The 24,173-nt window shown below is 49.2% G+C and overlaps 1 protein-coding gene across 3 annotated transcripts; it reads right to left on the bottom strand.

Moving 5' to 3' along the window:
• Nucleotides 1-1,789: 1,789 nt before the first annotated feature.
• On the bottom strand, nucleotides 1,790-23,812 carry BEST2 (bestrophin 2). Of its 3 annotated transcripts, none has more exons than XM_030195271.1 (10): nucleotides 23,742-23,812; nucleotides 19,644-19,803; nucleotides 18,258-18,352; nucleotides 9,931-10,164; nucleotides 6,149-6,303; nucleotides 5,994-6,071; nucleotides 3,932-4,084; nucleotides 3,766-3,846; nucleotides 3,238-3,392; nucleotides 1,790-2,851 (listed from the first exon to the last, which is right to left on the bottom strand). In XM_030195271.1, exons 2-10 carry the CDS (start codon nucleotides 19,793-19,795, stop codon nucleotides 2,050-2,052), a joined length of 1,905 nt encoding a protein of 634 aa, XP_030051131.1. In that variant the 5' UTR covers nucleotides 19,796-19,803; nucleotides 23,742-23,812; the 3' UTR covers nucleotides 1,790-2,049. The 3 variants fall into 3 exon arrangements, with proteins under 3 accessions (XP_030051131.1, XP_030051130.1, XP_030051132.1); XM_030195270.1 differs by lacking the exon at nucleotides 23,742-23,812 and adding an exon at nucleotides 23,195-23,275; XM_030195272.1 differs by lacking the exons at nucleotides 9,931-10,164; nucleotides 23,742-23,812 and adding an exon at nucleotides 23,195-23,275.
• Nucleotides 23,813-24,173: the final 361 nt, after the last annotated feature.

Below are 24,173 nucleotides of genomic sequence, written 5' to 3'. Positions count from 1 at the left end.
CTCTCTGTATTGTTTTTGTGAAGCATTATAGGATTGATGTGCAGGCTAGAGAGGGTGCGGCAGTTTCTGGTTTTCGGGGTTCCCACCCTTAGACTATTTACTGCTTTGGCACTTCCCAAGCGTCTTGACCGGTCTGGATGGTCACTGAGGAAGGTGAAATTAGGCCTTACCTGCTAATTTTCTTTCCTGTAGACCCTCCAGACCGGCCAAGAACCCACCCAGTATGTTTTAGTCTAGTGTGGTCTGCAGACTGGTTTTGGTTTTGTGCCTCAGGGTTGCTATGGCTGATAGGTCTTTAGTTCTGGACTTCTCGTTTTCTGAAGTTCAGTGGTAGTAACCTCTGCGTTGTCAGGGGCGGACTGCAGCGCTTTGGCATTCGGTCGACAGAAGCACATTCGTGTCTGTTTTGAGTTCTGAGTACAGGGTTCTATGTATTAGTTTTATGTGTTTGATTGTTCTTTTCTGCTTTGTTACTGATTTACTGGCTGCTTGGGGGTTGGCAGGTGGCTTATACATTGTTTCAGTTTTAGTGTTCTCAGTCTCCCTCTGCTGGTAGGAGTGCATAACCCAAGCGTCTTGACCGGTCTGGAGGGTCTAGAGGAAAGAAAATTAGCAGGTAAGGCCTAATTTCACCTTATTCACTGAAAGGATTGGAACTCACGACCCTTTGTTCCAAAAGCAGGTGCACTCCCCACTAGACCACCCCTAAATGGACAAAGAGTTGGTTGAGTTTCCAACACCTTATATCTCTTATTTATTTTGATTTTTCCCAATAAATAAAGACATTTATTCACTGAAAGGATTGGAACTCACGAACCTTTGTTCCAAAAATGGGTGCACTCCCCACTAGGCCACCCCTAACTAAAGAGTTGGTTGATATTCCAATACCTTATACCTCTTCTTCCTTGATTTGTTTTTCCAAATCAATACTGACATTCATTCACTGAAAGGACAGAACCCACTAACTTGACGTAATGGTTGAATGTCCACACCTTATTTACTCCCTCCCTGAGTTGATTTTCTGAATAAAGACATTTTATTCACTGAAAGGAACTTTCAGCCCTTTCTTCCAAAAAACAGTTGCATTTTTTATTAGGCCAACACTAACTTGAGAATGTGGTGGTTAAATTTCCAACACCTCTGGTTCTCTGCTTTGATCTTCCAAATAAAGACATTTATTCACTGAAAGGATTAAACCCACAACCCCTTTGTTCCAAAAACAGGCATATTTCCCACTAAGCCACCACTAACCTGATGATGTGTTGTAGAATTTCCAACACCTTATACCTCTGGTTCCGATTTGATCTTCCAAATAAATAAAGATATTTATTAACTGAAAGGATTTGAACCCACAGACATTTGTTCCAAAAAAAAAAACAGGTGCACTTCCCACTAGGCCATCATTCACTTGACAATGTGCATGCAATCTACCACAGACTGAGTGTGCAGAGGGATTCCAGCCAAATGCTTCTTCCAGGGGGGGGGGGGGGGCCTGATGAAACTCCCAGAAGCTGCTTCCCCTGGGTCCCTGCTGATTCCTGCCCAGTCTGGGTCCCCACACAGTGTTGAGAAGGGGTACACACATGATTTAGTGGAGAGGTGAAAGGAAGAGAAAAGGGCTGAGGACACAGCATCTTAACATAGACTGATCAGCAGTCATGCAATGAAAGACTGTCAGTTCTCTGGCCCCTGCTGAAAAATGAGTGAAGACCACTGGCCTAGTCTAACATAAAATCTTTTATTAAAGATTCACACTATTAAATAAAAAAAAGGAGATTTCACAAGATGGCATAAGATCCCTACAGCCATCCTGTCAATGCAGTGCAACCACCATCAGTCCAGGCAGGGGAATCTTATCTTGTAAGAGCACAGGAAGTTGACAGTTCCTGCCCAGTGCAACATTTTGGCAGACAAGGGGGCTAAAATGCGATTTCCACACTCCTGAACCACTTAGCTCTTCCCTAAAACACCATTACCTGCCCAAGAAATGACGATGTCTTCTGGCTGTAGTTAATTGATTTAATCCAACAATTTTAACCTTCATGACATTCACATCTCTGCACTAGAAGGAGCGGCAACTCGTCCTTCCCACGGAGTGGTTGCAGGAATTTCTGGGGGCACAAACTGCATCTGGGTTTGATTTTCACTGAGCGCCAGGGGGAAAGGGTTCATGCTGTGCGAAAATGGCGAGGCCTTGGAGGCTTGGTCCTGGAGACGGGGAGGAGAAGCAGTCAATACTGGGTCCATCAATGACATCATCCCAGCACAGCGATCTTGAGCAGGGATCAGATCCTCTCTATACAATGTGCCCGAGGTTTCTAGGGTCAAGAGTGACTGCTTAAGCTGAGAACCATCCAGCATGAGCTGCAAGTCCTGGCAGGGCTCAGTGTATACTCCATTGATGTAGCTGTCACAACAGCTCGAATTGGGAAGGGTGACTAGGGGTGCCAGGCTGCTCTCTGCTGGTTGTGTGACTGTGGTGGCCTCTGACACTGATAATGTTCCCAGTTCCTGACTCATCTCATTCTGCACGGTCAGCCCTCCCTCAGGGCTCAGCTCCCAGGTGAAGCGGAGATCATTTAGAGGCTTGTGCTGACTTGTAGCTTCACAGCTGCACGCAGTGGTCTGAGTGTCCTGGCAGAGGCAGCTGTATAGAGAGGTCTCTGAAGTCGAGCTGTTCTTGTGTCTCAGAAGCTGCAGCCGCCTGGTGGAGCGAGTGATGGCAGAACCAACATTGCTTGGAGCTGGAGCAGCAGACACCAAGCGCTGGAAGAGCGGCAGGCGAGGACTGGTCTCCGTCTTCTCCTCAATCTCCTCCAGAGGCTGGAACTGCATCTCCTCTTTAGGCAGCCTGAAAGAATCAAGATTAGAGATAAACCCTGATTTAGGAGGATGCAAATACCAATTACAGCAGCACCAGGGGTTTTCCAGAACAAACAGGATTCTTAAGTGGCTCAAAATGCAACTACTATTATTAATATTGAATACCCCTCATTTTACACACTTTACTCCTGTTATTAATCCTACTTCATTGGCTACCTATCTGGTTTAGAATAACTTAACTTTCTGTCTTGTATAGATCAAGCCCTGGAGACTCAACTTCAGGTGGGGGGTGGGGATCTTGTACCAGGTTTCCTCGGCTTCTCTAAGGAACCACATCCCCACTTCTGAAAGGGAAGAAAGCCCCAAGAAAGATAAGGGAATTGCCCTAATATTCCCTCACAGCCCAAAACTCACGTCATGTCAAAGGTGGAGCCCTGAAACGAGGGCTGCTGGAGAAGGAAGCGAGTCGCTGCTGTGTAGGGGGGTCTGGGGTTGGAATTGTTCCAGTACCGGTCCCGCACCAGAATGGGTAAATCATTGTACATCTCATCTACAGCCATCATGGAGACCTATTCAGAAGAGAAACCACACTGGAATCTACCTGCACATCCCCCACCTCTGCCACAGCTACAACCCTGCACTGTGGCTTCATAAAAGCATGGAAGGTCAAGAGAGAGGGATTTTTGTCCTGCTTGGCACAGATATGCGATGAGAGTGAATAGGTCCAGTGGAAACCATGGGCAAGAGGACAGCTGGTGCTGGGTTACCTTAGAAATGTCAAATGCACGTCTACAGAGAGGATGAATCTAGACCCGACTACCCAGACAAGTATTTTAAGTCTTTAGCTGCTGCCACTGTGCTACCAACAGCGACGGAGGCTTCCCCCCCCCCCCCCCCCCCCATCCCCCAGATGAGGGTCCCACAGAGGCTCTCACACCTCACCTGGAAATTCCTGTCAATTATGAGGTTGGTTTCAAAATCATCATCGTCTTCCCCAAATGGATTTATCAGCTGTTCGGCCACCTGCAGAAAAGTAGGAATGAGTCCATTATCCTAAACCCACAACATGATATTGAATGATCCGGACTAACTACAGACTCTTCTGTACCTTCAGCCACCCTGCATAGAAAAAGAACTGCAACAAGGTGAACACAGGCACATAGAGGTCCACATCATGCCCCCGATAGCCCTGAGTGGGGTCGAGGAACTGTCGGCCAATCAGACAAACCAGGAAGAAGCTGTACACAGCGATGGTCACGACCTGAATGCAGAGAGAAGAGTCATCGGCACTGGTTAATGTTCTAAAAATAGAAGGACTCCACCTTCTTCCTTACCCCCCTCCCAACCACGAAACACACAAACTCCAAGGTCAGCAGGTATGCTAGCTAAAACCACTCTCATAACCTTCCACCAACCAGCTATGGACCTTCTGAGCTATCCCCCCCTTCCCCAAAACCAGGACAGGGCAGTTCTCAGTAACACAAGGAAACGGCCTATCGGCTCAGTATTAGTGCTGTGTACTGGCTTGTGCAGGGACCGGGTGAAAAGGAAGAGGCAGTGCTTGCTGCAGCAGGGTGTGGGATATTCAGGCTTAGTAGATTGACATCATCTAGTGGTTGGACTCGGGACCCACAAAAGTAGGCTCTAGGAGGTATGCAGTGTAACCCCCTGCAGAGACGCCAAGGGTGGCCCATCCCAAAACTGGAGGTTTACTACCGCAGTGCTGGACAGTGAAGGCCAACGAGTGAGTTTTTTCTCGCGGGCCCCAGCCATGTCTAAAATTAGTTTTGGCAGATGCACATTGCAAGAACTGACATATTCCAATCAATAAATAGAAAATAAACTTCTTTTTTCTACCTTTGTTGTCTGGTCATTTTATTTTTCTTATTGTGTTGGTCCCAGTCTCTGGTTTCTGCTTTCCTCTTTCTCCTCGTAACTGTCTTGCCAGAGTCTCCTTATCCATTTGGCACTTTTCTCTCCATGTCCACCATCCATCTTCCCTATCTATCTGTGTTCTTTCCCCAATCCTCCTGCCATATTTAGTGTCTCTAATCTTGTCCTGTCCAACATAACTCTTCTGTGTCCCTATGCCCCTCCCCCAGGCCAGTATCTCTCCCTCTGCCCCCCTCCCCCAGTGGCCCAGCAAGTGTTCTTCCCTCTTCCCTCGCTCGTGTTCTGTATCCCCTTTGCACATACAGCACCTCTCCTTTCCCCACAGGTCTGGCATCTCTTCCTCTCCCCCCCCCCCCCCCCACCCCATCTTGGCTTCTCTCCTGGCAGCTGTCATGGCACCTCTTCCTCCCCTCTTGCCCCCTCCCTTTCTTTCAATCAATCCATGTGCAGCATTTCCCCCCCATCCCTCCTCTTCTATCCATGTGCAGTAGTTGCTCCTCTCCATTCCCTTCCCATTCATGTGGTGCTTCTTCCCTCTCCCCCCTCCCTCCTGCAGGTCTGATGTGGTTACCTTCCTATGTCTCTCTGTCCCCCTCCCTGGGTCCTACAAACCTGCAGTGTTCACTGGCACTGCAGGCAGCGATTACAACAGGCTCCCTTCAGCAGCCCCAAGGCTTTTCTTCTGCCGTGTTCTGCCCATGCGGTAACAGGAAGTTTCAATAGAGGGAAGGACCCTGAGGATGGCCAGAGAGAGGCTTGTAATCGCTGCCTATGGTGCCAATAAACAGCACAGGTTTGTAGGGCTTGGGGAGGGTAGGAACAGATTAGGTAGGAAGGCAACACTGGACCTGCGAGAGGGAGGTATGAGCGATGCCAGATTGACGGGGAGTGGGGAGTCAATGCGTGAGATTTGGCTCCAATTGCGTGTGACTTGGCATGTTGCCCCTGGCCCAGGACCAGCACTGTAGTGACCAGGCTAAAGGTGGGAGGAGTATTAAAGGGGAGAAAATCCCCAATGATGCCAGATCCCAACTCTGATCAAAGCCCAAAAGGAGCAGAAAGAAACTACGGTGTGCAAAAACTAAAATGGTTATGGGGAGGGGGCAATAAGAGCCCCAGCCCATCAGATTCTGAGCATTGATTGGTTCACGAGGAAAGTTGGGGGATGGGAGGTGATGTATGATTCAATTTTTAATGTATAAGATTACCTTTTGTTCAATAAAAAATGTTTAAAAGTAAAATGGTTACTAGAGTGATGAGAGGAACGATTCGCTCACCTGAGTATATACCAGTGGGATACTGATCCAGTCATAATGGAAGAGCATGCCACACTGTCCCCGAAAAACATTCAGCTCCTGCACAAGGAAGACAGCAATTAGCTTTCCATGCTCTGTACAAGCCTGCCCTCCTCCCCCTCTGCACTCCACCTCACCTCCATGAGAAGCTTCAGGGCCTGCTTGTCTGGAATTCGCCCCTCTCTGCGGGCCTGGGCTGCCAGGTTGGAGAACCAGACACATGGGACCCAGTATTTGTTGTATGAGGACTGCAGGCTCTCAAACTTTTTCCTTTCCTGGCGCGTCATGAACCCTGACAGAGAGAAGGGAAAGACAGATTAACAGCAGTGGTCTGCCCACTCTCAAGAAACTCCTTATGTACCTCTGTGTCTTCCCAGCAGGGTTGCCAGGTGGAAAATATTTTTCCAGCCTAAAGGAGCCCAAAATCCAGCCCAAAACCCGCCCAAACTCAAACCCCGCCCCTGACACCCCCGCCCCCGCGTCATCACCCCCGCCCCCGCCGTCATCAACCCCGCCCCCGCCGTCATCGGCCCCGCCTTCCCCGTCACTAACCCCGCCTCCCACGTCTCTAACCCCGCCTCCCACGTCACTAACCCCGCCTCCCACGTCACTAACCCCGCCTCCCACGTCACTAACCCCGCCTCCCATGTCACTAACCCCGCCTCCCACGTCACTAACCCCGCCCACCGCGGCCGAAAAAGCCACCTAAAAAAACCGCCCGAAGCACAAAAACCAGCCCAAAAAACCGCAACCCGCCGCAGGCAAAAATTTCCCGCGGCGGGTCGCGGAAAACCGCCCAATTGGGCGGTAAAACCGCCCACCTGGCAACACTGCTTCCCAGGCCAATCTCAAGGTGACAGGGAGCAGATAGGCAGCCTGTATTTAACCCTTTCAGTACCAGCAATGCACTAGAACCCTCCCCAATCCCTACAACATGGCCTATAGTGAGCAGTGCAATGAGAGTCATACAACTGGGAAAATATAAACATCACAAAAGCCCTGGACCCATAACTAGGACAAGGAGTAGGGGGGGTTCTCCTATAGTAAAAACAACCCCCCCCCCCCCCCCACACACACACACTATCATTTACTTTTGTTGTAACAAATGGGTCAAACCCCATAAGGCAGCCAGGCAGATTATGCCCTTTTTGTCTGCAAGGAAAAGATCTTTGAAAGCCAGAATAATACTGATTTTCACAAGACACTGTGCAGCTGAACAGCAAAATGGATGAGCAGGAGGACGCAGAAATGATAAAAGGAATCAGAGACGCAAACAAAATGGGCAATGCGATAATAATGGGTGACTTCAATTACCCAAATATAGACTGGGCAAATGTGACATCGGGACACGCTAGAGAGGTACAATTCCTTGATGAAATCAAGGCCAGCTTTATGGAGCAGCTGGTGCAAGAGCCGACGAGAGAAGGAAAAATTATAGACTTGGTCCTTAGTGGAGCACATGATCTGGTGGGGAACGTTATGGTACTGGGGCCGCTTGATAACAGTGATCAAAATATGATCAGTTTTGATATCAACCTTGAAGTAACTATACATAGGAAGTCAAATACGTTAGCATGAGGCCCAGGACAAACATATTCCGTGAATTAGAAAAGAAAGACGGAAGTCCAAAAGACAGCCAGCGTGGTTAAAAAGTGAGGTGAAGGAAGCTATTAGGGCTAAAAGAAACGCCTTCAGAAAATGGAAGAAGGAACCGTCTGAAAATAACAAGAAGCAGCATAAGGAGTGTCAAAGCAAATGCAAGGCGCAGATAAAGAAGGCCAAGAGGGATTACGAAAAAAAAAGATAGCAGTAAAGGCAAAAAAAACATAGTAAAACTTTTTTTTCGGTATATTAAAAGCAGGAAGCCGGCAAAAAAATCGGTTGGGCCGCTGGATGACCGAGGGGTAAAAGGGGCGATCAAGGAAGACAAAGACGTAGCGGAGAGATTAAATGAATTCTTTGCTTCGGTCTTCACCGAGGAAGATTTGGGTAGGATACTGGTGTCGGAAATGGTATTTCAAGCGGACGAGTCGGAGAAACTTACTGAATTCACAGTAAACCTGGAGGACGTAATGGGGCAGTTCAGCAAACTGAAGAGTAGCAAATCACCTGAACCAGATGGTATTCATCCTAGAGAACTGATAGAACTGAAAAATTAAATTGCGGAGCTACTGTTAGTGATATGCAATTTATCCTTAAAATTGAGCGTGGTACCGGAAGATTGGAGGGTGGCCAATGTAACGCCGATTTTTAAAAAAGGTTCCAGGGGAGATCCGGGAAATTATAGACCAGTGAGTCTGACATCGGTGCCGGGGAAAATGGTAGAGGCTATTTTTAAAAACAAAATTACAGAGCACATCCAAGGACATGGATTACTGAGATCAAGTCAGCACGGCTTTAGTGTGGGGAAATCTTGCCTGACCAATTTACTTCAATTCTTTGAAGGAGTAAACAAACGTGGACAATGGGGAGCCAGTTGATATTGTGTATCTGGATTTTCAAAAGGCATTTGACAAGGTGCCTCATGAAAGGCTACAGAGGAAATTGGAGGGTCATGGGATAGGAGGTAATGTCCTATTGTGGATTAAAAACTGGTTGAAGGATAGGAAACAGAGTGGGGTTAAATGGGCAGTATTCACAATGGAGAAGGGTAGTTAGTGGGGTTCCTCAGGGGTCTGTGCTAGGATTGCTGCTCTTTAATATATTTATAAATGATTTAGAGATGGGAGTAACTAGCGAGGTAATTAAATTTGCTGATGACACAAAGTTATTCAAAGTCGTTAACTCGCGAGAGGATTGTGAAAAATTACAGAAGGACCTTACGAGACTGGGAGACTAGGCGGCTAAATGGCAGATGAAGGTTAATGTGAGCAAGTGCAAGGTGATGCATGTGGGAAAAAAGAATTATAGCTATGTCATGCAAGGTTCCACGTTAGGAGTTACGGACCAAGAAAGGGATCTGGGTGTCGTCGTCGATAATACACTGAAACCTTCTGCTCAGTGTGCTGCTGCAGCTAGGAACGCGAATAGAATGTTGGGTATTATTAGGAAAGGTATGGAAAACAGGTGTGAGGATGTTATAATGCCGTTGTATCGCTCCATGGTGCGACCGCACCTTGAGTATTGTGTTCAATTCTGGTCGCCGCATCTCAAGAAAGATATAGTAGAATTGGAAAAGATGCAGCGAAGGGCGACTAAAATGATAGCGGGGATGGGATGACTTCCCTATGAAGAAAGACTAAGGAGGCTATGGATTTTCAGCTTGGAGAAGAGATGGCTGAGGGGAGACATGATAGAGGTATATAAAATAATGAGTGGAGTGGAACAGGTGGATGTGAAGCGTCTGTTCACGCTTTCCAAAAATAGTAGGACTAGGGGGCATGCGATGAAACTACAGTGTAGTACATTTAAAACAAATAAGAGAACATTTTTCTTCACCCAACGCGTAATTAAACTCTGGAATTTGTTGCTGGAGAACGTAGTGAAGGCGGTTAGCTTGGCAGAGTTTAAAAAGAGTTTGGACAGTTTCCTAAAGGACAAGTCCATGGACCGCTACTAAATGGACTTGAGAAAAATCCACAATTTTGGGAATAACATGTATAGAATGTTTGTGCGTTTGGGAAGCTTGCCAGGTGCCCTTGACCTGGATTGGCCGCTTTCGGGGACAGGATGCTGGGCTAGATGGGCCTTTGGTCTTTTCCCAGTATGGCATTACTTATGTACTAATATAAAAAGCAGAGAACCTCTGTTTAACTGAGTGACTTCTGGGACTTCTAGATCAGAAAGAATTGAAAAATAGAAATAAACGCCTGATCTTTTCCTGACAGGGTGGCCCACTGGGGATTTGTGTCTGAAATTAAACATTTTAAATCAGGACAGACTTTGGGAACCCTCCCCACCTCCCTTTCTCTTTTTATACCTGCCTCCACCACGTGATCGATGGTGGGGAAGCGTTTAAAGACGGCAGTGCTGACAGAGCGTAGAATCAGCAGTGCTGAAAGGCTGCAGAAGCGCATGAGGGTGCGACGGAAGAGGCGCCCCCGCTCATCCGTGCCGCACACGCTGCTGGAGATAACACACATCAGACGGTCTGGCATGGGCATGCTGGTATACTGACTCCACCAGCGATTCACCACCAGCGTGACGTAGAAGCCTGGAAGGGAAGAGCAGAGAGGGGGAATAGGATTAAGAGCCCTAAAGAAAAGCAAGTAGGTGACCCCACTCTGTACTGTCCAAGCGACCAGTTTCCATCGGGTTGGGGCTGAGTTGGACATTAGGTCTGACAGTTTTCTAGTGTTTCCATTCTGAAAGCAACGCTTACATAGTAAATGATGGCAGATAAAGACCTGTATGGTCCATCCAGTCTGCCCAACAAGATAAACTCAGTTTACATAGTATGTGATACTTTATACCCGAGTTTGATTTGTCCTTGCCATTCTCAGGGCACAGACCGTAGAAGTCTGCCCAGTACTCTTCTTGTGCTAAGTTCTGAAGATTCCGGAATTCCAATTAGTAGCAACATTCCATGTAGAACCAGTGGCGTACCAAGGGGGGGCGGTGGGGGCGGTCCGCCCCGGGTGCACGCCGCTGGGGGGGTGCCGCGGCGCGCGCCTGTCAGCTGAGTTCGCTGACTTCACTAACTTCGCTGCAGCTCCCTCTGCCCCGGAACAGGTTACTTCCTGTTCCGGTCGAGGCAGAGGGAGCTGCAGCGAAGTTAGCGACGTCAGCGAACTCAGCTGACAGGTGCGTGCCGCGGCACCCCCCCCCCAGCGGCGTGCACCCGGAGGGGTGTCATTTCGCCGGGGGGGGGGGGGGGGCGCATCAGCGCTCCGCCCCGGGTGTCATGCCGGCTAGGATCGCCACTGTGTAGAACCCCAAAGAGTAACATGGTAATATAGTAAATGACAGCAGATAAAGACCTTACGGTCCATCCAGTCTGCCCAACAAGATAAACTCATTTTACATGCTCCATTCTCAGGGCACAGACCGTAGAAGTCTGCCCAGCACTCTTCTTGTACTAAAAGTTCTGAAGATTCTGGAATCCTAAAGAGTTACAAGATTCCAGAATCCCAATTAGTAGCAACATTCCATGTAGAACCCCAAAGAGTAACTACTACTACTTATCATTTCTATAGCGCGTAGTAAATTACGGCAGATAAAGACCTGTACGATCCATCCAGTCTGCCCAACAAGATAAACTCATTTCACATATGTATACCTGAGTTTGATTTGTACTTGCCATTCTCAGGGCATAGACCGTAGAAGTCTGCCCAGCACTGTTCTTGTACTAAAAGTTCTGAAGATTCTGGAATCCTAAAGAATTACAAGATTCTGGAATCCAAATTAGTAGCAACATTCCATGTAGAACCCCAAAGAGTAACATATTAACATAGTAAATGACAGCAGATAAAGAGTAGTTACTTACCTGTAACAGGTGTTCTCCGAAGACAGCAGGCTGCATATTCTCACAAGTGGGTGACGCCACGTCGGCCCCGGAGGATTTTAAAGCAAAATCTCAAAATCTCTTTACGGCGTTCCGACGCGCGAGCGATCGTACTGCGCATGTGCGCACACCTCTTCCCGCTCGCCGTGCGGACACGCCCCTCAGTTAAATCCAAAAGATGGAGGAGACAACTCCAAAAGGGGAAGGTGGGAGGGTTTGTGAGAATATGCAGCCTGCTGTCTTCGGAGAACACCTGTTACAGGTAAGTAACTACTCTTTCTCCAAAGACAAGCAGGCTGATATTCTCACAAGTGGGGTATCCCTAGCTTCCAGGCTTACACAACAAACAGTGGTCAATTGAGTCTCGCAACGGCGAGGCCAGAATAAAATTGACCTGAAAAGAAGAAATATCTAAATGAGTGTAGCCTGGAACAGAACAAAAATGGGCTTAGGAGGGTTGGAGTTGGATTCTAAACCCCAAAGAAGTTCTGCAGCCCCGACTGCCCAAACCGACTGACGAGTCGGCTATTGCTGAAGGCAGTAGTAAGATGAAAATGTGTGGACTGATGACCACACCGCAGCTTTGCAGATCTCTTCAATAGTGACTGATCTTAGATGAGCCACCGACTTAGCCATGGCTCTAATTTTGTGAGCCGTGACATGGCCTTCTAGAGTCAGTCCAGCTTGGACAAAAATGAAGGAGATGCACTCTGCTATCCAAGAAGAAATTATGCAGTTTCCGACAGCAACTGGCATTAAAAGAAATAAACAACTGGGCGGACCGTCCGAGGGAGCTCGTCTGCTCCACGCAAAAAGTGCGGAGCTTGCTTTCGCCAGGGCTTGTAAGATGAGGGAGAAAGAATGTTGGTAAGACAACTGACTGGATCAGCTGGTACTCTGATACCAGCGCCAGTAAGAACTTTGTCTGCATGCAGAGAACTACTCTGTTAAGATGAGAAGTAAGGTAAGGCGCTTGAGCTACTAGAGACCGAAGCTCACCGACCTTACGAGTTGAAGGAACAGCCACTAAGGAAAACGACCTTCCAGGTCCAATACTTCAGATGGCAGGAATCCAGTGGCCCGAATTGAGCTTGCAGCAGCTGGATGAAAACGACATTGGGACCCCAAGATACTGGATAAGGAGTGATAGGAACTCTGACCGAAGCATAAGAGCCAACTGTCAAAATTATTGTGGGTGGTAAGCCCAACAGAAATAATCTCCCCTAGACACATACAAGGAATTCTCTCAATATTGGGGGAGAGATAAACCTCTCGTGAAGTGGACAGCTAAAGGCTGACCTTTCACACGTTGATGATAAGCTCTATTGCACAAAGATGAATACTGACAGAGTTGGTCTTGAGACCAGACTCAGACAGGTGTAGAAAGAACTCAAGCAAGGTCTGTATAAGACAAGATGCAGGGTCTAGAGCCTTGCTGTCACACTAGACGGCAAACCTCTTCCATGAAAAAGAATAACACCTCTTTGTGAAATCTTTTCTGAAAGCAAGCAAGAGTCGGGAGACACTCTGGAAAACTCAACGAAACCCCACTCTCAACATCCAGACCGTGTGAGCCAGAGATTTGAGGTTGGGATGCAGAAGTGCCCCCTCGTTCTGCGTAATGAGAGCTGGAAAACATTCCAACTCCAGAAGAAGAGGGAATCCTATCTGACGCAGCTAGAAAAGAGCAATCAGAATCATGGCTCCACAATCTTGCTTGAGAAACAGCAAAGTCTTTTCCACCAGATGTATGGGAGGATACGCATACGGAAAACCTGTCTCCCAAAGAAGGAGAAAGGCATCCGATGGTAGCCTGCCGTGAACCTGCAGCCTGGAACAGAACTGAGGGACTTTGCGATTGGGCTAAGTAGCAAAAAGATCCACTGAGGGGTCTTTCGAACTATAGGCATGCTCAACTGTAGCATTATCCTGCTCAGCCTGTCGGCCAGACTGCTGTTTACACCAATTAGATAAGTGGCTTGGAGAAAACATGCCGCATTGCGGGCCCACCGCTACATCTGCATGGCATCCTAACTCAGAGGGCAAGATCCAGTACTCCTTTGTTATCGAGTACATCACAACCCGATTGTTTGGTTGAATTAAAATAATTTGGTTGGATAGCCAGGAGGGATGCAACCTTCGTCAGCAGCTTTTGACTGAGTAAGATGCCTCAGAATCAAAATAGAGAGAATTAACCACCTCTGAGGGGAATACCGAAGACTGGTGAACAGTCGGGTTACATCCTCTAGATACCCTAAACTTGATACCACTGGGAAGCTAGGATGCACTGAGCGGATGTCATGTGCGAAAGTGCCATGGGAGTTACATGAACTGCGGAAGCCATGTGTCTAGAAGTCTCAATATGTACTGTGCTGTAATCTGTTGAGACGGGCAATCATCGTGTTAAGGGAACACATGCACTCCCAGTCCATGAAGATACGCTGCAACAACAGCCAGGCACTAGGAAAAAAACATACTCTGGATGCAAAGAGAGTATAAGTATCCTGTAAATCCAGAGAGCATAACCAATCGTTTTCCTGAAGTATGGGAAGAAGGATGCCCAGGGAAAGCATCCTGAACCAAATCTGTTTAGGCCCCTTATGTCTATGATAGGACGCAACCCACAAAGAAAGACCTGGAATAGAATCTCAACCCTTCTTGCCCTGGTGGAATGGGCTCGACTGCATCGGCGCTGAGAAAAGCAGAGAGTTCCTCTGCAAGTACTCACTTTTGATGGAAGCTAAAGGATTAAGCTTCCAATGAACAATGTGGAGGGTTTGATTCCAGATTGAGAATGTATCCTAACCGGACTAGTTGAAAAACCCTACCGGTTGGAGGATAAAGAAGTCACCTTTGGTGGAGAAAATGTAAACTTCACCCCCCCCCCCCCCCCCGACAGGCAGAATGGCCGGTACGGACATTTTTTTTTTTTTTTTTTTTTTTAGTGGCTATACTGAATTGGAGCCAGTCAAAAACCCCTCTGTTTCCTGGGGAATAGCTGCAGGGGCCTGATTAGGTGCACGCCGCTGACTAGAACGAGCGTGCTGAGGCATAGCCCGAACCGGCTGTCGAGAAGTAGGAGTATAGGTACGACCCCTTAAGGCACAAGGAAAACTACTCCTCTCTCTAAAGAACTTCCAAGATGAGGAAGTGTATGTACAGCATATCTATAGTTTTCTGCTGAGTCTCCTCCTCCAGGAGAGAGGCACACAGTCATGAGAGTCTGTCACTGTACCTAGAGCAGAAATCTAGGTGTTACATTACAAGTGTCGAAAATGCCCTTGGACAGGAACCTGCGACACACCGTGTGCTACCTGACCACTTGGTGAAAAGGTCTAGCCTATTCCGGTGGGAATGCTCGTAAAGATCTGACAAGACTTGATTTGGGATGCGATCATGCCAGCCTGGTACGCCATTCTCCAAAAGAGGCTAAGGATGTATGCTCTGGCCCTGGGGGCGCCAAAGTAAGTTCTTAGAACTCCTATCTGTTCTGAGTGCAGAAGACTCAGGTGAAGATAGTAGTCCAGGACCTCTAGCATCTGGGCATTGGGATTCACAATCTCCACTGTAATGTCAGATGACCATCATTGAACTGAACTAACTACTCAAACAGAGCAGCACAGATCCAAACACGTCCGATATGGAGGCTAATATGGGTCGAGAAGTTGCCCCAGTAGGGTGCGAATACCCATACCAGAGGCAGCATCGGTGAAGGAGACCAGGTGAAAAGCCAGATGCCGCAGGAGGCGGTAGCACCCATGGCATCCAATGGTACCCATGGTCCCGAAGCCAAGGACAAAGTCTGGAAATGCAAGGGAATCGAAACCAGACTGCTAGACCATGGCACCGACGGTACCGATGATACACATGGTACCGATGGACCCCGGTACCAATGGTACCCATGGTACTTGGTACCGATGATAGTCATGGTATCCGGTACCGATGGTACCCATGATACCTGGTACCGATGGTAACCATGACATGTGGTACCAATGGTACCCCTGATATCCGACACCAACAGCACCGACGGTACCGATGGTACACATGGCACCGACGGTGCTCATGACACCTGGTACCAATGGCACCCATGGCACCGATGGTACCTGGTCATGATATCTGGTATCGATGGTACTCATGTGCCGACGGCATCCATGATACCTGATACCCATGTATCCACGGTACCGACGATACCTGATAGTATGGTACCGATGGCAGTCATGATACTCGGTACCGATGGGCGATGATACCTGGTACCGATAGTCGATGGTGCCCATGATACCTGGTGCCGATGGTGCCCGTGATTCCCGGTACCGACAGCACCCATGGCACCGATGACACTCGGCATCAACGGCACCCATGGTACCGATGATACCCGGTGCCGACGGGACCCATGGTACCGATGATACCCGGTACCAACGGGACCCATGACACCGACCATGGTACCAATGTAGTTGGCATTGATACTCCTCGGTACCGACGCACCGATGATATTCGGTACCGACAGTACCCATGGCACCGATGATACTCGGTACCGACGGCACCCATGGCACCGATGACACTCGGCATCGACGGCACCCTTGGTACCGATGATACCCGGTGCCGACGGGACCCATGGTACCGATGATACCCGGTACCGACGGGACCCATGACACCGACCATGGTACCAATGTTCCTGGTATCGATACTCCTCGGTACCGACGCACCGATGATATTCGGTACCGACAGTACCCATGGCACCGATGATACTCGGTACCGACGGCACTCATGGCACCGATGATACCCGGTACCGACAGCACCTATGGCACCGATGACACTCGGCATCGACGGCACCCATGGTAATGATGATACCCGGTGCCGACGGGACCCATGGTACCGATGATACCTGGTACCGACGTACCGGTGCATCGACGTCCAATGCCAGGATACCTCCATAACAGAGGGAGCAACGCTCTCGGCACCGACTGATGTCTGAAGCCCGGATACCTCCATAACCGAGGGAGCAAAGCTCTGGGCATCTCCTTTGGGCATCCCTGGCAGAGTAGAATACGTCTCGTTACTTTGAGACACTACTTGCGCTTCACAGGGAGATGATCCGGCCCAAGACACATCCGCCGATGCGCCCGAATGACCTGCCAAGCAGGAGGCGCCGAGGCAGGTGGAGACCTATTCGATGCATAACTATACCCAGCGTGCATCGGTCTCTGTCGGACTCCAGAATGATCTCCTTTGGGCATCCCTGGCAGAGTAGAATACGTCTCGTTTCTTTGAGACACTACTTGCGCTTCACAGGGAGATGATCCGGCCCAAGACACATCCTCCGATGCGCCCGAATGACCTGCAGAGCAGGAGGCGCCGAGGCGGGTGGAGACTCACTTCAAAGGTTACACCACTGATATTGTGTCACCAGGTTGCCCATTCAGTGGCTGACCAGGGATGCACCTGCTTAGGTTCCTGGTTTTTCCTGTGACATACACCTTTTATCACTTGTGGGGCTTAAAGACAGTGGTGTGCTGGAGCAGGCTGTCACAGCTCTGGAGAGCCGTTTGTAAAGTTTTAAAAAATGGATCATAAAAATGTGGGCTTGTTTAGTTTGCTGGCTAGAGAGAGCCCACAGATAACAATATGCCAGCACTTTCAAGAAAAAAGAAAAGAGAAGCTTAATGCTTTGTTCAGGCACAGCCCCTTGTGACTCTGGCAATTACTTAAATTTTTTCTTGCCTCAGGTACAAAAAATACCTGTATATATAAGCCACAATGAGCCTGCCATGAAAAGTACATAATGAAAAAATAAAAAAGAGATTTAACTCCGAAGACCTGAAGAAAACACGAAGCCCTAACGAACTCCGTGTCTCCTCAGACGCGGAAAAAGAAAAACTGAGGGGCGTGTCCGCACGGCGAGCGGGAAGAGGTGTGCGCACATGCGCAGTACGATCGCTCGCGCGTCGGAACGCCGTAAAGAGATTTTGCTTTAAAATCCTCCGGGGCCGACGTGGCGTCACCCACTTGTGAGAATATCAGCCTGCTTGTCTTTGGAGAAAGACCTGTATGGTCCATCTAGTCTGCCCAACAAGATCAACTCATTTTACATGGTATGTGATACTTTATACCCGAGTTTGATTTGTCCTTGCCATTCTCAGGGCACAGACTGTAGAAGTCTGTGCAGCATTGGTTTTACTCTCCAATTACCGGCGTCGCCACGCAGCTAACATTCCGTAGATCCATTCCTTCTACACAGGATTCCTTTGTGTTTATCCCACGCATGTTTGAATACCGTTTTCATCTCCACCACCTCCCGCGGGAGGGAGGTGGTGGAGATGAAAGCTTCTGCCCTCTCCCAGCCCAGAAGGGGTCCTTGACACAGATATCTGAGGAGGCCTATAGTGAACCCCCTAAACCTCATGGCAGGGGGTGAGTGTTCACCCAACCAATACATTTATTTAAGACATTTAGGGCCCTGTTTAATAAGCCAGATCATAGGTACGCTAATGTTTTTAGCACACACTAATGCTAGACACCCATAGGAATATATAGGTGTCTCTGGCATTAGCTCATGCTAAAAACGCTAGTGCATAATTTTCTTATGAATTGATGGGGGAAGTGCAAAGTAAAAAAGCACAAACAGATTATATTCCCTGAGGATTCCAAACAGCTTCAAAATAATTTCATAACCCGCCTCTCCCCTGGTAACTCATTCCGACAGAGAGCTCTTTCCCCAGTTTCTGAACTTGGGGAGACAGCACCCACACAAGTGAGAAATAAGGTGCGTATGTATGCAACACTGGAGAAACAGGGAGGCCACTCACCCAGCACAAAGGACATGGGGATAAGATTAGCGTAATCATCACAGTAAATGGCCAGTTTCTCAAAGTAGCGCTTCTGGTCATCTGTCAGGAAGAACCTGTGAGAAACAAAGAGGGAAAAAAGAACTCAGTCCACAGCAAGCAAAAGATCTGCTTGTGGTTAACAGAGAGCAGCCGTACACTGCGCGGTCACGTTGAAAAGCAGTGTCACAGCGCTAGAAGCATGGTATGGAAGCTCTTTCCTGATATGATGAACGTATGCACAGATTCATGTGCTCCAGTAGGATTCCCAAACCGGAACCAGCAACTCAGTGTTCAGAAGACCCGAATGAATATTAAAAAAAAATAGACAGGCTCATCCACACCCCATTGCATGAATGAACTTTAACCTTTTGCGTTAGATAAATAGAGAAGTTTTCAAAAGCAAAAACAGTCCCTTCCTTGCAATAACTTTATCCCACAAAAATGTGTTGCAAAAATTTGGAACCCCCCCCTTCCCTTTGCATCCAGAGCAGGCTAGCATATTTACACCTTGTGCCCACACCCCACACCCCAATCCTCACTCCTCTCCCTCTCAAGCCCCACCAATCTCATATACAGACTTTCTCCCCCCTCCCCCCACACACACTCTCTTCATCATCTTCCCCAAACCAACCTGGATGCTAGGAGGACAGCAATAATGTGCTAAACTACTGTCCAACGTTGCTATGAGGGGGATGAAAAAGACACCAATTGCCCTGGGCTCTCATGCCACAGGCCAGGGCCACCGAGAGACTGTGGCGGGCCCTGGGCAAAATCATCATCGCTGCCACAGACCCCCCCCCCCAATCATCATCACCACCACCACTGCCCCCCTCCCTCCCACCTGAAGTACCTTGGTTGGCCCCGCCAGCTGCAGGCAGCGCGGCTCCTTCCTCTGCCCAGCACTGCCTGCCCCTGCAGCTTCTTTCGTCAGGTCGCACATGCTCAGTCTCAAAACTGAGCATGCGCGACCTGAGGGCCCAGCAGCTGCTAGGCAGGCAATGCAAGGGGGGCCCGGTGCCGGAGTTTTCTCTATCCTGCTCCTGTCGGGACGCGATCACCCGGGTCCCGTCAGAAGCAGGAGAGAGGCCCGAACCCGGGGAATTTTGCTCCCCCCTCTCGGCAGCTATGTCACAGGGAGCCTCAAACCTAACCAAAGCAGAAGTCAGAGTGGGCTTTTGGGGCCCTGGCATGTCCATCACTGATTGTGCTACTGCAGCCACACAGTGTCCTGGGTGGCTGCCCCTGTCACACACCTGCTACACTACATGTGTGCATGCTCTCTCTCTCTCTCTCTCTCTCTTCACACGTGTTTATCCCATGCTGTCTACACACTCCTCTCTAACCCTTCCGCAGCAGACAGCCCACCTGTAGGTAACACTGAACACCAGGTACATGAGACAGAAAACGGCAAACTCCTTGTACAGCAGCTTGTAAATGCTTCCCCGCCACAGCAGCAGCAACTTGTAGAAACCTCCAAAGCGAGCACTGGCCACACGTGCCGTGTACGAGACAGTCATGGTGGCATCTGGGGACCAGAGGACAGAAAAGAGCAAGATTAGCAGCTCCATCCCAATGAATCTTACATAGTAACATAGTAGATGACGGCAGAAAAAGACCTGCATGGTCCATCCAGTCTGCCCAACAAGATAAACTCATGTGTATACCTTACCTTGATTTGTACTTGCCTTTTTCAGGGCACAGACCGTACAAGTCTGCCCAGCAGTATTTCTCGCCTCCCAACCACCAGTCCCGCCTCCCATCACCGGCTCTGGCACGGACCGTATAAGTCTGCCCTCCACTATCCTCGCCTCCCAACCACCAACCTCTCTTCCCCCACCTGCTCCGCCACCCAATTTCGGCTAAGCTTCTGAGGATCCATTCCTGCTGCACAGGATTCCTTTATGCATATCCCGCACATGTTTGAATTCCGTTACCATTTTCATCTCCACCACTTCCCGCGGGAGGGCATTCTAAGCATCCACCACCTTCTCCGTGAAAAAATACTTCCTGACATCTTTTTTGAGTCTGCCCTCCTTCAATCTCATTTCATGTCCTCTCGTTCTACCGCCTTCCCATCTCCGGAAAATATTTTTTTGCGGATTAATACCTTTCAAGTATTTGAACGTCTGTATCATATCACCCCTGTTCCTCCTTTCCTCCAGGGTATACATGTTCAGGTCAGCAAGTCTCTGCTCATACGTCTTGGAACGCAAATCCCATACCATTCTCGTAGCTTTTCTTTGCACCGCTTCCATTTTTTTAACATCCTTCGCAAGGTACGGCCTCCAAAACTGAACACAATACTCCAGGTGGGGCCTCACCAACGACTTGTACAGGGGCATCAACACTTCCTTTCTTCTGCTGATCACACCTCTCTCTATACAGCCTAGCAACCTTCTCGCTACGGCCACCGCCTTGTCACACTGTTTCATCGCCTTCAGATCCTCGGATACTATCACCCCAAGATCCCTCTCCCCCTCAGTACCTATCAGACTCTCACCGCCTAACACATACGTCTCTCATGGGTTTCTACTCCCTAAATGCATCACTTTGCATTTCTTCGCATTGAATTTTAATTGCCAAACCTTAGACCATTCTTCTAGCTTCCTCAGATCCCTTTTTCATGCTTTCCACTCCCTCCCGGGTGTCCACTCTGTTGCAAATCTTAGTATCATCCGCAAATAGGCAAACTTTACCTTGTAACCCTTCGGCAATGTCACTCACAAACAGGGGCGTATCTGAACTGCGGCGGTAGGGGGGGCCAGGGCCAGAGTGAGGGGGCACATTATAGCCCCCCCCCCCGCCGCCGCCGCCATTGCCGATCCCCCTCCCCCCAGCCGCTGCCATTGCCAACCCTCCCCCTCCGTTGCTCGCCTACCTTCGCTGGTGGGGGACCCCAACCCCCGCCAGCCGAGGTCCGCGTCCTCCTGCCCCTGCTGGCTGCCTTTAAAGAATTCCGTCAGCTGGCGGGGGACCCCAACCCCCGCCAGCCAAGCCGAGGTCCTTTCATTTTTCCACCAAAGCTGGCGCCGACGAAAGTTTCTTTTGAGTCTGACGTCGCTGCACGTTGTACGTGCAGGATGTCAGACTCAGAAACAGAATGAAGCTGTTTCTGAGTCTGACGTCCTGCACGTACAACGTGCAGCGACGTCAGACTCAAAAGAAACTTTCGTCGGCGCCAGCTTCGGTGGAAAAATGAAAGGACCTCGGCTTGGCTGGCGGGGGTTGGGGGTCCCCCGCCAGCTGACAGAATTCTTTAAAGGCAGCCGGCAGGGGCAGGAGGACGCGGACCTCGGCTGGCGGGGGTTGGGGTCCCCCGCCAGCGAAGGTAGGCGAGCAACGGAGGGGGAGGGTTGGCAGCGGTAGGGGGGTCCAGGGCGAAATCTGCGGGGGCCCAGGCCCCTGAGGCCCCACGCAGATACGCCCCTGCTCACAAATATATTGAACAGAATCGGCCCCAGAACCGATCCCTGAGGCACTCCGCTACTCACCTTTCCCTCCTCCGAGCGAACTCCATTTACCACCACCCTCTGTCGTCTGTCCGTCAACCAGTTCCTAATCCAGTTCACCACTTCGGGACCTATCTTCAGCCCATCTAGTTTATTTAAGAGCCTCCGGTGAGGAACCGTGTCAAAAGCTTTGCTAAAATCTAAGTAGATTACGTCTATAGCACGTCGATGATTCAATTCTCCAGTTACCCAATCAAAGAATTCAATGAGATTCATTTGGCACGATTTCCCTCTGGTAAAACCATGTTGTCTCGGATCTTGCAGCTTGTTGGCTTCTAGGAAATTCACTATCCTTTCCCTCAGCATGGCTTCCATTACTTTTCCAATAACCGACGTGAGGCTTACCGGCCTGTAGTTTCCAGCTTCTTCCCTATCACCACTTTTGTGAAGAGCTTATAGAATAGCTGTGCCTCTTCCGACATGGCCATGTTTCGCCAGGAATATTGGTGCGTCAGAGGCAGAACAATCAGCTGGTGGAATCAGGAAGCGTCACCTAGTCTGGTCCAGAGAGTAAAATTAGATAGTTTTTCCCCCCCTCAACAGGTTGTGCAGGTCTCAGTTCCATCTGCACCCTAAGTACTGGTCACCATCTCAAAACAGAGTTGCATGCCCAACATGAATTGGAGTGGTATGGAACGGTGTGTTGTCATGCCAAATACTCAATGTTCAGATGAACCTGGGACCTGCAAAAAAAAAAAAAAAACTACTGACACGGTACCTGTTGAGGGGAAGAAAACCTCACTGACAGTGCCTATCTCGTTTTAATTTCTGAACCAGACTAGTGACGTTTGCTGTTTAAACCAGCTGGTTGTTCTGACCCTGACGCAGCCAATATTCCTTGGCGAAACATGGCCATGTCGGGCACAAATGATTGATAACCTGGGAGTCTTTTACTGAATAAAAGACAGTGTTTTTTTTTTTTTTAATAAGATCTGCCTCCTTGTTTTTTAAATCTCTCATCTATAGGCACCAACATTACAAAGTGTCTGGGGATGTCAAACCCAACACAAATGACCAAGCTCCTTCAGTGATGTCTGGGGGAGTCACTTGTGTTGGGTTTGACACCCCCAGTATTGTTCCTTCAGTGTGTCCAGGGAGGTCACTTGTGTTGGGTTTGACACCCTCATTATCGAGTGATCTCCTTCAGTGTGTCGGGGGGGGGGGGGGGGGTCATTTATGCTGAATTTTACATCCCCAATATTGAGCAACCCAACACAAGTAACCCCTCCCTGAGCACATTGAAGGAGCTTGCTCCATACTGGGGGAGCTGAGCCCCGATTGAGCTGGCTCATATGCTTCTCATCCCAACACAGTTTGTTGTCCTGGTCTGCTCCACAATGGACTCCAGCAGGCTCCAAATTCTCTTTCTTCTCCCCTCCAAAGAAGTAGATGCAGTCCCAGTTTTACCCCAGTGCATGCTGGAACTTGTAGGCTTGCTTTTTCTCAGCAAATGCAAAAAGGAAATCATGCCATTGGGTAAACCCAGGTCTGAATCAGCTTGCTAGGATTGAATGAAAAGCTTCCTAAAGAGAGTGGGGTAGAGGGTGAGTAACAGGGGGAAAAGCCTAATTTCTTTCCCCAAGGAGGATGGGAAGAAAAGCTGCTGACAGGACTCCTCCCCACTGCAGAGAAGCCAGTTGGTTACCCTCTACCCTGGCTGAAGAGGCATTTAAAGCTCTTGCAGAGAAAATCCCCAATAGGGGCAGCTAGACTGGGACAAACACCCTTCTCACCCCACCAGGACAGCTGGGTGAGGCAAAGCAACCTCCCCCCGCCAGATAACACCTCTTTTACCCTGACACAGCCAGTTTCTGAGGTGCTAATTAGTACCAATAGGATCCAGTCAAACCTGGGAATCATTAACCACCATCACCATATCTTCGCCTCAATTGTTACAGAAACGGAGATCCGAACCGGAGTTAGAAAGATGGGTTCGTTACCCCGAGACACTCACCAAAGAAGCAGAGACTCTCCGGGTCCCCCGAGGCTGTAGACACTAGACAGACTTAGCTTTAGCAGCTGAATCCTCTCCTCACTGACCTCTGCCTGCTGCCTTTTGGCCAATTCGACCACAAGCCCCCCCCCCCTCCCCTCCCTCTGGCCAGGGAAGAGAATTTGGAAAGGTGCAGTTTTTAACTCCAGTCTGTATGTGCCCTGCCACTTCTGCAACCCCCCTCCCCTGAGTCCTCACTGGATTTAACCAGTCTAGGGTCTGTACAGATGGGGGACCTGAGCCTTGATGTTTGGCTAAAGTTTAGCCTGGTTGGGGCGGAGCAGGACCGAAGACAAACAGGTCACCCGCAGAGACCTGAACATCACAATAGGAGACTGTCTGGAAAAGGTTAAGAACCTGCGAGATGGGAAGGGGGGGAAGGGCCTGGAGGGG

Source organism: Microcaecilia unicolor, chromosome 3 (assembly GCF_901765095.1).
Source record: "Microcaecilia unicolor chromosome 3, aMicUni1.1, whole genome shotgun sequence".
In the NCBI taxonomy this organism is placed as follows: domain Eukaryota; kingdom Metazoa; phylum Chordata; class Amphibia; order Gymnophiona; family Siphonopidae; genus Microcaecilia; species Microcaecilia unicolor.
Note: the sequence above shows the minus strand (reverse complement) of the source record. Positions and strands in the feature narration are given on the sequence as shown.

Excerpts from the sequence above, each read along its gene's own strand:
- BEST2 (XM_030195270.1), bottom strand. The coding sequence starts at position 23,255 with ATGATTTCCTTTTTGCATTTGCTGAGAAAAAGCAAGCCTACAAGTTCC. Across the intron at positions 6,304-9,930 it reads CGATCACGTGGTGGAGGCAG|GGTTCATGACGCGCCAGGAA; the intron begins GTATAAAAAGAG and ends TCTCTCTGTCAG. Across the intron at positions 3,847-3,931 it reads TCTATGCAGGGTGGCTGAAG|GTGGCCGAACAGCTGATAAA; the intron begins GTACAGAAGAGT and ends ACTTTTCTGCAG.